The 16170-nt window shown below is 39.2% G+C and overlaps 3 protein-coding genes across 3 annotated transcripts; 1 reads left to right on the top strand and 2 right to left on the bottom strand.

Annotated features, from left to right (window-relative positions):
* Positions 1–1884: 1884 nt before the first annotated feature.
* LOC108969199 (cuticle protein 16.5-like) lies at positions 1885–2453 on the top strand. Its single transcript, XM_018933735.1, has 2 exons — positions 1885–1955; positions 2046–2453. The coding sequence occupies exons 1-2, from the start codon at positions 1944–1946 to the stop codon at positions 2382–2384; spliced, it is 351 nt and encodes a 116-aa protein (XP_018789280.1). The 5' UTR covers positions 1885–1943; the 3' UTR covers positions 2385–2453.
* A 2478-nt stretch (positions 2454–4931) lies between these two features.
* On the bottom strand, positions 4932–5989 carry LOC108969206. The gene is made up of 3 exons (XM_018933743.1): positions 5912–5989; positions 5464–5812; positions 4932–5365 (listed from the first exon to the last, which is right to left on the bottom strand). Exons 1-2 carry the CDS (start codon positions 5918–5920, stop codon positions 5465–5467), a joined length of 357 nt encoding a protein of 118 aa, XP_018789288.1. The 5' UTR covers positions 5921–5989; the 3' UTR covers positions 4932–5365; position 5464.
* Positions 5990–11025: 5036 nt separating this feature from the next.
* On the bottom strand, positions 11026–11912 carry LOC108969205 (peptidoglycan-recognition protein SB1). The gene is made up of 3 exons (XM_018933741.1): positions 11800–11912; positions 11390–11728; positions 11026–11322 (listed from the first exon to the last, which is right to left on the bottom strand). The coding sequence occupies exons 1-3, from the start codon at positions 11834–11836 to the stop codon at positions 11141–11143; spliced, it is 558 nt and encodes a 185-aa protein (XP_018789286.1). The 5' UTR covers positions 11837–11912; the 3' UTR covers positions 11026–11140.
* Positions 11913–16170: the final 4258 nt, after the last annotated feature.

Raw genomic sequence — 16170 nt, 5'->3', positions numbered from 1 at the left:
TTTTAAATTATACATGTGTTAGTGTTTTATTATGTTTAGTGCGCCTGTTATAGTTAGTTTTGAGTTAGTATAGTTGCAGTCACCGTTTAATGAAACCGATTCGATTGCAGACCCTATAGAATATATATTTTTGAAATGAATGTGGCGAGCAGGGTCGATTTAGCCATATCAATCTGTTTGTATATATACATATGTACACATAAATATACATACGTGCGGAACCTAGCCACTCATTCTTTCTTTTACAAAATTAATTACAAACTTTAGCATTTGTTAGGATATCTTCACAAAATTTGACAGGAATTTTTACATAGAAATCGAATTATGAAAGTCTATAAAAATGTATTTCCTAGTCTATTTTTTTTATGTTCGTGGCCATAATGTGTGTTTGTCATTGGTTTGCTGGTTTAGGTCAATGGACTTATCGCGAAATAGATTTTTAAGTTTTGGAAACAGAAAAAKAAAAAGGRCTYTGGGAACCATATGAAAGGCGAMTGACTGATCKMTAAYTGTCTYTTCMTGTTTGGKGCTAAAAAKTCAGTTACAATCATGCAAAAATCTTCCACCGTTTTCGGGTTTTTCGGTATGGGTGTGGCATTGAAACACAAAACATTAAGAAATTGTTGACAAAAATGTTGAGTCGATGCATTAGAAAGCATATTGCGCGCATAGTTAAAATAGAAAGGTCCGGGTCAGACGTTAATAGAGCGCTTCCTCTTTTAATTTTCAGATTATTTTACTGAATWAACTAATTATTAATTTGAGCTTAAGGCGCTATTTCGTGACACTTACAAAAAAAAATTTTTTTTATTTGCTTTTGCGATAGCTTATATTTCCATAAATATGCTAAGATATGCTGAGATATATAGCAATGGGATGAAGATCAACCTGAAGATATTTAAAAGCTGTATTTTTTGCCAGAAAACCACGGTTTTGGTGTGGTTTGAGGACCGGTGGAATAATCGGTTCATATATCTTCAAAAATGATACAATAAGACGGCACACTTCATACACATCGCATCCGTTAATGGTTTTATTGAGAAATTATTTGAAAGACATAATCTTTAAAAAACATTTTTCATAAAATGTTCTATCGAATGATAATAAATATTCCTCATTAAATTTGGAGTGCAATTGTAATTACGGGCAGGCACCTGGCAGCTGATGGCGGTCACCACTGAGGCTGAGGCGGTAACAACACTGGAGGGAGCGGGAGTCAAGGGAATTTGGCGATGTGGCCAAGCTCAGCGGCGGTGCAGGCGATGAGAGCAATGAGAACAAAGGCCTAAAAGTAATTGTAAAATAATTGTAAATATGAAAAAATAACGAAAAATACGAATTTGAACATATTCATTCGTAAGATTGGCTTCGGCGGTTGCTGAAACGAAATGTTATTCTGACTTTCTGAAAATTTACTTTTTCACACGCAAATATATACTGAGCTGATTTTTTGTACTGCCTAATATTATTGTTTGCGGTGATTCATGCTTACTACCACACACCAAAGCAAAACAAATTTATAAAAAACCGAGTCACAAACTCGTCGAGCATTCGTCGGTGCTTCGCGCTTGCGCATAACAAAATTTCGGTTAATTTACAAGGGAGTGCGTGTGTACATTTTAATTTAGTTCAAAAATTTAATGCAAACCCCAAACAACGAAAGACAAGGCAAAATACAACTGTGGCATTGAATTGCAATGATCCAAATAACTGCGTAGTCAAATTCAGTGGCATTTTTAACGAGCTATTTATATTGGAATTGCATTGTTTGAAGGGCGACTGCGTTGAGATTGACAAATAGGAAACCAAAACATTTGTTTTGACGCAAAGTTGCATGCGTCGTTWTTGTGTATAAAAATTGTGCACAACTTGCAAGAAGACATCAGACAGTAATCAACTGAAGTTCAAGACGCAGCTCATCTAAGCTAAATCACATACTCAAAATGTTCAAATACGTAAGTGATTTTGCCAAAATATAGCTTGACTAACATTCAATATTATTACGTGCCAATATTCATATTTGTATTCTTTTTCTCTCMAATCAGGYCGTTGTTCTCTTCGCCCTCATCGCCTGCGTCGCCGCCAAACCCGGTCTTCTTGCTGCCGCTCCTTTGGCCTACGCTGCKCCWGCYGCCGTCGTTGCTGCTCCAGCYCCAGTGGTGACYGCCASCAGCAGCCAAGTGATCGCTCGCAACTACAATGGCATCGCCGCTGCWCCAATTGTTGCCGCCGCTCCCGTAGCCGCCCCTGTGGTTGCCCGTTATGCCGCTGCTGCCCCTCTGTCCGCACCATTGGTTGCGTCACACTACGCCGCCGCTCCTTTGGCTGCTCCACTCGCCGCCCGTTATGCTGCTGCTCCACTAGCTGCACCGCTTTTGTGGTAAGAACCGAGTAGTGATCGTCAGAAAAGACTGATGTGCTTATCGTTGTAAAATAAATGCATAATGAGAGGATATAATTGGTTACTTATTTGGATTTCGGTAATCAGAATAAAATTAAAACTTATTCAATCAAAAGCGAAGTKTGAAAACTAGTTGGAAGCACCAAAAGCCGGAGTGCGAAACTTTAATCCGCTAAACCTAAYCTACTCCCAACTGCAAACTCTCCCACGGACCCACCTGATTAAGTATTACTTTGTGGGAGTGATAAGACATCTAAGTCTCTTCTATGGCATGGACTGACGAACGCYTACTCTGCTCTATATGTCTCAGTTTTGCCATGATTGAGGCTGCCGCTTCGCTCTCCAGTTCTCAGTGGATTGACACATGAGTGTCGTCAAATTTTCCACCTTAAATCTACCACCGAGTGTAGTTTTAAGTTATTCCCTTGTACTTAAAAAGAGAAGGCAATAAAAAAATATTTGCTCAGAGTCTTCAAAGCACTCTGAACACGTCGGACAATTCCGACTAATGTCGTGCTGGAGCTTCTAAAGCTAAAGCATGTTCACTTAGTATTTGGGTTAGGWRRAAWYCMWYYTCCCMWTTYCYTTKSCSRWYYWWWAAWKGRWKKKGKWWYMRKYYKKKGKYCMMCSKTYYTTKRMGTGAGGTTTGCCACCGYTGCTGTCATATTGTTAACCTTTCGACTTACTCTTCTCTTTTGGCTCCTATAAACGACTCTGATAACTTGTAGATCCGCTTGTATTCGACAATATGGTTCGAAAACACTATTAACTCTTAATGTCGACAGCCTGTGTTATTCGCCTGTCAGATTATTTAATGCCTATCGCCTAGATCCATATTGGAGCCGCATATAACACAACCGATCTCATTAMCTTTGCGAGTAAAAATCGCCGGCTGGAACACTAGCAGCCTTTATTTGCCACATTCTTGATAAGGCATTTATTCGCTCTTCTGGAAATGTACTCTAGGTGGTGCTTAAATCTAAGCCGTGAGTCTACTATTACTCCCAGATATTTTAGGTGTGCTTTTGCATGAATCTTACACTTCCCTATGGCGAGGGATATACTTTTGATATTCTTGACACCCTGGTAGTCGAAAAGTACTTTAACGCGACGGTATTTTTCAAGAAAATTGAGTGATTTGGAACCAAACCTGCTTTCACTTTTCTTAGGCTCAAATTATATTTTAAAATGGTTTTCATTTTTACTSAACCTTCCGATATTCCAAGGATGCTAGTAATATCTCTGATTATTAATCGCCRATGCTTAAGTTCCAATTCCTTTAGTTTATTGACGAGTTGATCATTAATCTTGATGGCCCTCCTGATCGTGGTTCGTYATCAACACGTTCTCGACTTTTTTGAAATAATTTTTGGCAACTAAAAATACTTACTGGCGACTAACAACCGAACACCGAAGTCCCTTCCCAACATTCTGAAAGTTTCGGCACCAAAAATTTGATTTGCATGATTCACATTTAACGTAACTTCTCTGTTGAAGAATTACACTCATCATAAAAATCGCCGAATGCACTTTATTCACTTCTGAAAGACAAGCCTTTACTAAGCACTAATTATTATTTTGCTGCGACATTTGGCGCAGATATCACTGACAGTCGTGCCAACATAGAAAAAATATTTRTCGGCAAACGGGTTCTAAAAAGTCTTACTATTTTTTGCCCAAATAGTATCTATGTATGTACTGTAGAACTTGAGTAGGCTCGTTATGTATTAATGAATCCACAAGGTATTTGTAACTATATGAATCGGATTTTAGCTTGTGAATTTAAACGATTTTTTTAATTTTTTACATACGAAAGAAGACATTATTGTTCTTAAAAAAAACTCAATTAAATCAGGATGTATAACGTAACCTTGGTAACTGCATCAGTGGTTCATTCATAACGTATTCAAAAAATAGATGAAAAATCGAAGCCTTCGATGTTTATTTTATCTTTTAGAACGGTTTCTTATGATCTTCTTCTATCAAATGTGAGAGCTAAAAAATATTCAAAAGTTTTCGAAGTCATGCAACATAACTAATTTCGGAATTTTTAGCCTCTTTCAGTTGAAAAAAAAGTTTTGAGGCACAAACTGTTGCCTTTAGACCATCAGTAGGCTTATGCGCTCCATAAAAATTCCAATTCGCTGTTATTGTARCWMGTTGAACRTGSTAAATATTCTACCTCAATTGAKTGAAAGGAAAGTAACCGCAGAGATAGTCCTTCCTTTGGACACAGCTTTCAAATAACATTATWTGGAAAAATGTTGTCTCTGTGCCATACTCGGTTGTTTCGATCACTGATATGTTGCTCTCCGCACAAGCACATYGTGGTACTGGCTCTCTACTGACCAGAGCAATAGGTTGTTTGAGAAAAGCGTTCATCTTTCTTGTTTTCTTACTAAAACACATTCTCTCATTACTAAAATTTATAAGAAAGATGCAGYCAAAGCTTCAGAACGAATAATTTTGAGACTTTAACAAAACAACAAGCAATTATGTCAACCCATACGCCATCTTCTTAGCAAGTGCGTTTCTTAGTTCGTTTACAGTGATTTATTTAAATGCAAAATATTTAACCTATACAAGTGTGTGTGTGTGTGTGTGTGTGTGTGCATGTGAGTACATATTTCATAATACCGTATTTAGCCGTTGCCTGCCACAGAGATTGCATGCCACACCAAACGACRCACGCGCCACGCCGTCGCGCTGCTTCAAAGCCCACACATTGCACGGTCGCTCGTGAACCGCCGTCTATCCTGCCACACATCAAGCCAAGTGCAAAAATATTGCAGATAAGAGTGCACATCAAGCGGCTGCTTCACCGTTACATAAAACAAACTCAAACTCATCAACTCAGTAGCGCGTATCCTGGCAAATCCGCACTTCACCGCACGCAGACACCCACACACACATGCTGGCACCGGCTCGCGCCCGCATAAGCTTTGCGCATATTAGCGTTAACACATCACCGCCACAAGGCCGTCGTCGGCACAGCGGTGCCATAGCCATAAGCTGTCTCTTATACACATCTAGATGTGCTTTGCGCATATTAGCGTTAACACATCACCGCCACAAGGCCGTCGTCGGCACAGCGGTGCCATAGCCATAAGTATAGCCGTAAGCCGGGTAATAACCGTAACCGTAGCGGTAGGTCGTCACCGGATAGGAGTAGGGATACGCGGTTGGCACATAGCCGGCGGGCACGTAGAGGCCATTGTAGTTGTGCGCGACCACTTGATGGCTATGCGCCGTGACGACGGGCGTTACAGCGACCGTGTAAGAGGGCGCGGTCAGGACAGCGGGTGTGCGCGCGATRGCGGTGGTAGTGGTGGTGATGCCATGTGGAGCCGGCTTGGCCACAGCGCTGCCRATGGAGTGCAGGAGTGCGCTGCAGCAGAGCAAAAAAATGAGCTGCGCGCGTTGGGTGGGAGGTAGAAGTGAAAAGCGAAAATTGAAATGTTGAAATTGAGTAATTCAGTTGATTTTTGAACCATAAAATTTAACACTTACATTTTTCATATTTTTAGGAGTTGTTGACGCGCCGTTGTGCTTTTCGTGATTTGTGATTGGTGACTGCTGGCGCGGCGCTTTGGCTACTGCAATGGCGCGCACGTGGTCACAGCGCATTTTATACAACAAATTATCGGGTGTTCACAGCGCGTTGCTYATACGCCCCGCCACACACACACGCCCCACCTTAATGGGCACAGCAACACTGCCATCGCCAGCGCTTATGTATGTATGCGTGTGTGCGCTTGTGAACCCATGCATGTGTGAAATAAATCAAAATGAAATTACTACACCCACTCACACACACACACGCGCGCGCATTGAATTATTTGCATAGAGCGCATTTGTTGCTGCCTCATGCATATTGCATGGCAACTATTTCCTTTCCAATCGAATGCGATCGAAGTGCTGCAAGTGCTGCGTAATGCCATGCAATCACATGCATTTGTTACACATCTGGAGTGRTGTTGCAAGCAATTTGAATGAACTTGTTGCGCGCCGTCCATTACTCGGCTGCACACGCTTTGTGCGCTCATCGCATGCGGAGCAYGTAGCGCTGCAGCTGTCATATTTGCAATCGGAAAGCAAAATTGTAAACTGCTGATATCCAAAATATTTATGCATATCAACATAAATCGCACACAATATTTTGATTTCGCTTAAATGAGCGCGCGCGCGCCACACATTCCCACACATTATACAGACAGACTTCGGCAATCGGGTGTGTAGCTGGTTCGGCGCGGGGCGTATGAATCTGCCGCGCCGCAGTGCACTGTGGTGTCGAGAACCATTTGTCGGCTAAACAAATTAAATAAAATTTTCGTCAATTAWATTGTGGGGTTTTCCATGAATATTCTTTACAAAAGTTTCACTGAATAAAATACAAAAACAAAAAAAAAATATATATATATATATCTAATAAAATACAAAACTCATACTTATATCACTGTCGATCAGTATTGTTGTTGTAACGTTATCCAATCCCCGTTAGAATGGTAAATATTAGATAAGTTGTCGTCGTTCGACGGAGTCCGACCAAAGGGAGAAGGGTGTGAAATCAGTAGAYTTAGACATAAATTTGCTATGCCAGGAGTATAAGTTTAACCTGCTGTAGTATCCAGAACGAAGCTGCGCAAGGGTCACTCTCGTTTCTCGCGGCAACTCGAGTTCTTCGTCTGCAATGGGTAGTGGTTTGATTCCATCGACGAAGTTGAGGAATGACCTCTTAATGCTCCTACATAGGTTCCGCTTCAAGCATATGACTGCARGGATGATTTCTGCGGAAGCACMCTAGCAGGAACTGCTTGGAGAGCAGTTTATTATGCTCCTTAWCTGAGAGCATACGCGCCTCACTATGCAGGTGTTCGATGGGAGACATCAAGAGAGATGCTRTTGTAGTCCGGTGTGCAGTGTTCTGAYAAGATTGAGGCTGCSTAGTCTTCATTTCGCTGCATCCAAGCGACCATATTGATGTGAAGGAGCACAGATAGTCGAAAAGTAGTTTTCCAATATATTTTGTTACTCTTTTGCAATCACGCGTATTATTCACTTCACTGGCAGCTTRAGTTTGTGATTTTTGAAYTTVTCTGCAATTTGCACACATCAAGCCACAGTGCGCTGTTTTGTTGCCATTGCATTTGCATGCGGAGATGAGTTATCTAACATTCGGTGCATGTGAATATGCATGAGTGTGAGAGCGGGAGTGTGTGTGTGCGTGTGGCTGTTGTGTTTTGATTGATGTGGGATTAGTATTGATGAGCATGCATTTGGTCACATAAAAGCATGCCGTAACACTTTCAGCTGTCAACAATTATGGCAACTAAGTGCTGTGGCTAGAATTTACAAGCTTTGCGCGCTTATTCGGAGCGTTTTTCGCTGTCGTGTGCCGCATACGAAACAAGTCCAAAGGAATTGCAATAAACCGAAGAATTTCAAAGCCTTTGCGCAATGCCATTTTATCATTGAATCATTTCGGTTTCTCCGCTGTAATAGCGAAAATGAGCTGCAACCGATATGAATGAAATAAATAATGCAAACATTTCATTCATTGCKGCAATAGAGCAAGCATGAAATTATTTAAAATGTAGTTTAATGAAATAAAAAATATTTAATGCCGCCTTTTTCATTACCATAATTGCAGACGTAGTCAGTCTTACTTAACTTAAGGGACACACCTCATGTAACAGCCTAAAAAGGCGCAAGCGGGAATTCTCTTGAAAATTTAACAATTATTGCCTTATACTTTCCCCCGCGATACAATCTATCGCACTACATCTATGAGCACATTRTGAACCAATTTGGTAACAAAATTCATTGCTGAGTGTGACTATATTGCCAAAAACACGCTCATCGCTCCTAAATACCAAATATAGAGCCGTTCCCAGTCGGGTCTACGTAACCGGAACGTACCCGGATTTTTGTCCGGTCAAGGACTGTCAACTCGGTAGAATTCTGCCGCTATGACAACAACAACCAAATGTAGATTACTTTTGAATTACATTTGGAACAAAGGTTTGATGTGTCATTCAGCTGGTGAACCAACTTACTGGCCATCCGACTTAAAGAAAATTCCAGACATTCTTGATTTTTCTATTTCGAAATGTTTTAATTGATCGTATATCCGCCGTTTTGATCGCAGCGCCTTTGATCGCAATGAAGAAACCCAACAGAGCACTTAGGAAATATTTTAAATTCTCGCAAATGGCTAGAAGACAATGTGAACTCCACTATCGCCATTTCCTCTGAGGCAGACATCGATTATGMTGTGGAAGCATACAAAMTKCTGGCCATATAAGYACGSCARRAGCTGGAACCACACAGAGCGTCCRCAAGCGGAACAGGCATCTGTGATCCATTGATTCGTCATTACCTCGGAGAGAAGAGACATCTTCGGCAGGCATAGCAAGAGTCAGTAGAAATCCTAATGCCAAAACACTTCTCCAACGTGCCACAAAGGAKTTGAAGCAYGTTCTCTGGAAATTGCGSAACAAGCTCCTAGAGGYTTTGTTGATTGTTGCCAAACAATCTTTGGAATGCGTCGAAACAAAACAATAAGCCGATTTCTAGATSCCCGGAAATTTTAAACAGCAGAGACCATTGTTGCAGAACAAACAGAGAAAGCCCCGGTGTTTGGCACACAAAACACRTTTAGTGATGGAACTAGCAATGCGGCAGTCAGTGCTTTTCTGGATGTTGCTTATCAATTCTGTAGAAGAGCAGGGGAAGATCAAAACATTGGCAAGCAAACAGTCACCAGATTATGACATACATAACTATTGCGTTTGTGCTTAAAGTGCGACCMGAAAATGTAATCAGCACGATTGTCAAGCTTTTTAACGGAAAGCTCAGACGTTTTCATTTCTCATCGCGATGAAAATGTGCTGAGGTTATTTTATTACCTAAACTCGGAAAACCTGAACATCTGGTTAATTCTTATCGACTCATGAAAGTAAAACTATTGACCGAAATTTTGGTCATATTTAGGAAGCCAAAACTTGATATTTGATAAGAACAAAAAAGGAGTAAGTCTTTTATAGAGAACTATATAAAGAATATGCAAACAAACTTGAGAGTAGTCGGACAGTTTTTCCATTAGTAACCAATATAAAAATAAATTATGATTGCAGTTTTGAGAAAAACGTGTTCAAATATAAACTGATAAGACTCATTGAACTAAACGGTTGCGTTTTAGAAGCCTGTGAAAATATTTGAGATACCTTTATTATATTATTTAATATATCGATTTATGAGTATTATATGTATGCTATATTTATCGCTACAAAGTAATCTATGTAAATACATTTAGATCATTTATACATATATATTTGCAATATGGTTGCTTTACAAAGTACATTAAAATTCTACTACGTACTGTACATAGGTCAACAGCTTTATCGATTGTTGTCTGTGCTAAACAGTCAAGAAAAACGAGATTTCTCCGTGGCTTTACAATTATAGCGGCGGAAGCCATTACAATGCAGCTGGAAAAYTTGTAACAGTTTCAAAGTCGCTGGACTAAAAATGTACACTGAAAATATTACTTCATAATTGTTAGAAAAAAATTCAAAATCATATTAACAACCTTAATGACAATAAGGTGAATAAATACCCTTTTTTGACAGATCACGCATGAGTCGTGTCTAGCYGTCGTATTACTTTTATTCAGTATTGTTTGGCATTTCATCATGAAAAGACTTACGTCTGAACAACGTTTACAAATCGTTCAACTTTATTACGAAAATTCACACTCAACTGAGGGTCAACATAATCGGTCGGRTGACCCAGCATTCATTATTGGATAATATTCGATCGAATAGAAAATTGAAGGAAATATAGCAGTCGCAGTTGAGTGTGAGCTCGATCGTGAAGAGTCGACTCGGCGTCGTTCGCAACAACTCGACATTCATTRAGATCTTAAAGTGCCGCTTGAAGTTCAAAAGCGACATCGCTTTGATTTATATGTTCTTGAAAAGCTACAAGAAGATGATAACCACTTCTGCCTTTATGGCTATGTAAAGAAGCAAAATTGTCGCATTTGGGATGAAGAGCAACCTGAAATGATTTAAGAGTTGCCATTTAATCTAGAAAAAMCAACGGGTTGGTGTGGTTTGTTGGCGAGTAGCACCATCGGCTGATATTTCTTCAAAAATCATGCCGGTGAGATCTTAACCATCGATAGCGACCGTTATCGCGCCATAATAATCGAGGATATTTGGTTTCATCAAGACACTTTGGATTCATGAGAAAACACTTTGGAGAGCAAATAGTTTCACGTTTTGACCCGGTCGGTTGGCCACCAAGATCGTGTGGTTTCACAAAATTAGGAAATCTCGAAATGGATCACCCTTTATATTTGGTCATAAGCCAGCATACCTTAAAATTCACTATTCATGCAAAACCTTATACGGATACTTTGTTTGGCTCTTGTTTTGTATACTGGAAAGTGAAAGAATCTTGCCTCTAAGGAACCAACGAAAAAACGTCTGTAAAACACGGTCTCAACGTACACWTACGTTTATCTACAATACAACCGAACTAGCATGCTATGTATGTACAAAGATACATATACACCACTCTCACCTCTGACTGGCGACTTGCGTAATAAAACAAMTGCCTTATCTGTGTTTAACTAATTATCTATATAATATTTTTAATAGTACGAAATAAAATAATTTTCATCACATGCTTGACACTAATTATAAAGAATTATAATGTCATCTAGAKCGGAGTTTAGAGACTCTTCCAATGGGGCCAAGTTTTGATTTCGTCGTACAAACGCTGTCCCGGGCAGGCAGTCGCCTTGGTTTGTCTATGACCCAGCAGCGTGTAATTATCCTTCAGATAACCCTTTTGCACCGCATGTGCCATCAGGTCTTTGGCGTTCTGCAACATTGTCTGTGAGGGTGTCGTATCTGAAAGCGAACAATAAGAATTTGTGAATCAAATAAATCATTTCCCTATCATATCGTGGTTACTCACTTTCAAAATTGCCGATGAACACAATGCCAATGCTATTGCGATTGTAGCTGGGCGCGTGCGAGCCCTGCAAGCCGAAGCCACGACCCTCATAGATATTGCCATCGCCGGCAATTATGAAGTTGTAGCCGATATCGCTGAACTTGCGCCGCTCCTTGTGATCGGTCTGGATGTTCTTGATGAGGCGCTTGCACTCTGTCTCGGTGCTGCAGCCGTTCGGATTGTCTGAATGGTGRATGATGGCATAGTCGACCTTTCCGGGAATGCGCGCAGGCGAGCGAGCAGGCACCGCGTTCCAAGAGCTGCGCGGCTGGATTCTGAGCGSAAAACAAGCGGGAAGCGCTGTAGATCGAGTAAATTTATTAATTTTTTTGTAAATATTTGGCAAATAATAGCAACTAATTTGTGCTTACCGATCGTCAAGATCACAAAACGCAACATGCGGGACATTTTTGAGCAGAAATCAGAAAAATTCTTGCGAATGCGACGCGCTCACTTTTCGACGACGTCAAATGCTTGACTGATCTGCCGCCGCAACCATCACCACTTAAATACACTTCAACTCGAGCTCTGTCGATTGCTCTTGAGGCTAGTGATAAGCAGACGCTAGCGCCTTATCAACCAGCTCTGTATGTAATGGCATCTGTGCAGCCGAGCGAACATTTGTGGGGAATTACCCCAGCTGTTTTGCGTTTAATTAGCTTCGAATAAAATAATGAAASAAATCTGCATTGCTATAGATGCTTTTGCWTATTTTTATTTGTTTATTTCCATTTTTTTCTCTTTGTTTTTTGTTTGGTGATGGAATATGTGTTTTGGAGTTTCTGTGGCGTCGACTTCATTTCCARGAATGCTCGGCGGGGAAGCACATGCGCCGCTCCGAGTGAAATGATGCCGAAAAAGTGTTTATGCCGGTGTGTGCGCGTACAKTGCTTTATCTACGAACCGGTGTAATCGTAAACACGGAAAGAACAGTGTATGAGCGTCGGATGCAAACCGGTGTCTTTGTCATTCATTCATTCATGCTTTCACCTACATACATACATATGTATGTCTATAWGTATGCGAGAGCTTCGACGAGTTTGGGAATTATTAATTGTTTTAGTGATTTTTTATTTCTGCTGCAAAAACCGTTTTTTAATGGATTGAGTGTTGTTAACGAAAATACTAATTAATAACTCTGTAATATTTGTGGTAAGTCACTTTAGAAAATGTTTCATGTAAAAAAGTGTGAAAATACAGGGCGGGACCAAAGTTTCATCAAATTTTGTGTGCGGAATCAAATGTCTGGTGCCGAAACGTTCTTAATGTTGGAAATGACTTCGGTGATAATTGTTAGTCGCAAGGAAGTGTTTCCGATTGGTACAAATTATGCAAAGATAAAGGAATTGGTGCTTGAGAATCGACAATTAACAGAGGAAATCTTACTGGCATCGTTAGGATATCGGAAGGATTAGTGAAAACCATTTTGAAAGGTCATTTTGCCATTTAGCACGATTGTTTCCAAAATCACAAAATTTTTTCCAAAAACACAGTCGCGTTAAGTCTGTGAAACAATACGTTCAGACTATGGATTTCATGAAACGTATGCTAATGGCACGGAAATGTGCGATCAATCGGGAGAGTATCGTGTCAAAGGTGAGCCGAAAACCACGTTAAAGCAGGTCGGAAATCAAGGCTATGTCGACAGTTTTCTTCGATTAGCGAGCTGTGGTGCACTCAGAACTCCTTCCGGTCGGCCAAACTGTCAACAACGAGTATCATTTGAGTGTTGTGCTTGTGTTTGTAAAAAGAGGCCGKAATTATCGGCSTCCAACTCTTGGTYTTTGAATGACAATAATGCACCGATGTATACTGCACAGATTCTTCGTGAGTTTTTCGCCAAATTTATTACCAATATCGTGCCGCAATCACCGTAATTGTCTGATTGAGTACCGTGTGACTTCTGGCTACTCAGCAAACTCAAACGATCGCTAAGCGCATTGAATGCTATTTCGCAAATTAACTTTAAGAACTCTTTCGAGGCTGGTGTATTGGTGTCAAGGAGATTACTTTGAGGAGATTACAGAGATTTTGAAGAATTTAAATTTTATGATTTAAAAATTATGAACRAGATCATACTATTTTTTGTTCAAAGTAGTAGAATAGCCTAAGAAGTGAGCGGAGTGGTTACTAAATGTTAGAGCAACCAAAGTGAGTTAACTTTATGTCACTCAGCAGATTTATACAGAAAAAAAACAATTCTTCAACTTTGGCACAAAGTAAATTTTTTCTCAATACAACACAGTCCACAATTTTTCCGATCTAGAATCTCGGAACATATGTTCATTAACAAGCGATGGGGTAGCAAGAATATGGGACAGTTTGACACTCCTCCAATTACCTAACTCTATAGKCGGAGAACCTTCTCGTTACAATTATAAGCTCATACCACCAATTTTTCAGAGTGCGAAGGAAAAAACAAAAAACATTCGTGTTTTTTTACCTACCCTGAAGTACATACAAATCCCAAGGTTACAACAATTGTTACAGGCGGAAAACATATTATCTATAATTAACAAATGCCACTTGAAATAAAAAATTACAGAAACAGCATCTTATTATTTCCATTAAAGTGAAATAAATCTTTTGTATAAAAATCTGTCAGACCGTATGAGCAGAGAGCGAAGAACTCTCTCAAAAATGATGTCGATGACTCGTTCGAGAATTTCGACTGGTAACTGACGAAAGATATGTGTGATATTTTGCTCCAAAACCTGAATGGAAGCGGGATTGTCCGCATAGAATTTGGACTTTATATATGCCCACAGAATAAAGTCAAACGAGTCAATTTCAGGCATCAAATAATCGGTGATCATGGCGCTGTAACGGTCACCGTTAATGTTTACGTTCTAACCGGTATCATTTTTAAAGAAATAACCACATTAAACCGTTATTTTTCTAAATGAAATGGTAGTTCTTGAATCTCTCCAGGTTGYCTCGAATGCGGCAATTTTGCTTGTTTACATATTGAGCCAGAAACGTGCCTTATCGCTGAACAAAATTTGGCTCGAAACCCATAGCCCATAAAGCGAACCGATGTCACTTGGGAAGATAGAGCGGTTTCAGTGTACACTCTCGTGTCATCGCGTACACTCTCACGTGGTCTATTCGGTCGAATATTATGCAAAAATGAATGCTGGGTCTCCAGATGGGTGATGCTGTTGCGAATARTACGCAACGTAGGCCGATTCTGTTGACCATAAGTTGAGCGTAGCGCGCTATTCACATTCTATTCAGAACGTGAATTTTCGTAATACTTATAGTTGAAGTACTCATTTGTAAATGTTGATTTATTTATTTAATTGTAGTACCTCTACTTGGTTCACCTATTATTTACTTCAATGCTACTTATCGCTAATTTTTAAGAAAACAACTTCGCAAATGCCTCAGTTAAATACAATATGTTTATTTAAATTTTACTTTTTTGTTTTTTTCTTTTAATACATTTCTTATTCACTTCCCTTACAATTKTTAGTTATTCATTAATTTTCATTTATTATTTTGTTATTGTTATTGCTGTTGTGTAATAGCTGAATATTCATACAGTAGAGATGTATGCATGTACTGCAACATGAACTCTTCTAATTTGTTTTAGCAATTTATTTGCTCTCATAGAAAAGGACTATACACTCTTACAGGACAATCGCAAATAGTTGTCAATTTTTTGTATGGAAATTATGTGTTTTTTATCACTTTTTACCGTTCCGCTGTGACCAAATTGCTTTTACAAAAACATTTACTGAAACAGCGGCGTAAAGTTTTTGTGCGTTTTATGGTGTTCCAATGGCCCACATATCAATAAGCCACGCTATAATTTAACATCTACCTTTCTTACAGGCGATGGTTCTTGGGATTGCTTCTTCTAATACTTCAAATTTCAGTAACCATTTGTGGAACTGGAAATGATAAGCTCTCTCTGAGCGCGCCTTATACTTTATAGAGATAGAAGTATAAAAATAATAGTTTATGTTTTGTTGCAAAATACCCGTCAAARTGTTTAGAACAGTTATCAAACTGTTTTCAATTATTCATAATTTTTTCCCCCTTTTCCTGCATAAGTGTATCTTGCTCTTCAAGTATGAAGTATGGCTTTCCATTGCAAAGCTCGATGGCTTGTTTGAATTCCTTTTATTTTCGCCATATTTTCTGAAACTTATCAACTTCGGCTWTTGCGAACATAACGCGATCTAATACATACCAACACTACATACATAGACGAATTGACCATGAAAAGCGTACGAAATCTTATGCTCAATATATGTGTATATGCTAACTGAGGCTAAGCGCATAGTGTTAGAAGACAGGCAGCTTGAAAAAGCAAACATGCTCCATTTACTTTAAGGTCGGTCCGCTTGATTTCAATTACATCCACTCATAATCACAATTTTGCTTATTTTAATTGTTTTTCTTTTTTTAGAATATATTTACATACATATTTGTTAGTGATTTAAGCCTTCATAGCTGCGCACTTTTCTCTAGTGAAAATATGTTTAGAAACCCTCTTTTACATATATTTCTAGCTTGTTGGGTGTACATTCTTATGCTTATGTGTTTTTAGTGATACTACCAAAAGTTTTATAGAAATACTTTAGAATACTGAAACTGTTTAATGTGAAGTTATTCGTTATTCTTTTTAGTGGTTATTTGTTGTTTTGTATATAACATATATATACGATATATCCATAAATTTATATCGATTGTTTTTATTGTGTTATCAAATATATTTGTTTTCAATCTGCTAA

This window comes from Bactrocera latifrons, unplaced genomic scaffold (assembly GCF_001853355.1).
Source record: "Bactrocera latifrons isolate USDA-ARS-PBARC rearing strain unplaced genomic scaffold, ASM185335v1 scaffold_243, whole genome shotgun sequence".
NCBI lineage: Eukaryota > Metazoa > Arthropoda > Insecta > Diptera > Tephritidae > Bactrocera > Bactrocera latifrons.
This window is presented reverse-complemented; position numbering and strand designations above follow the sequence as displayed.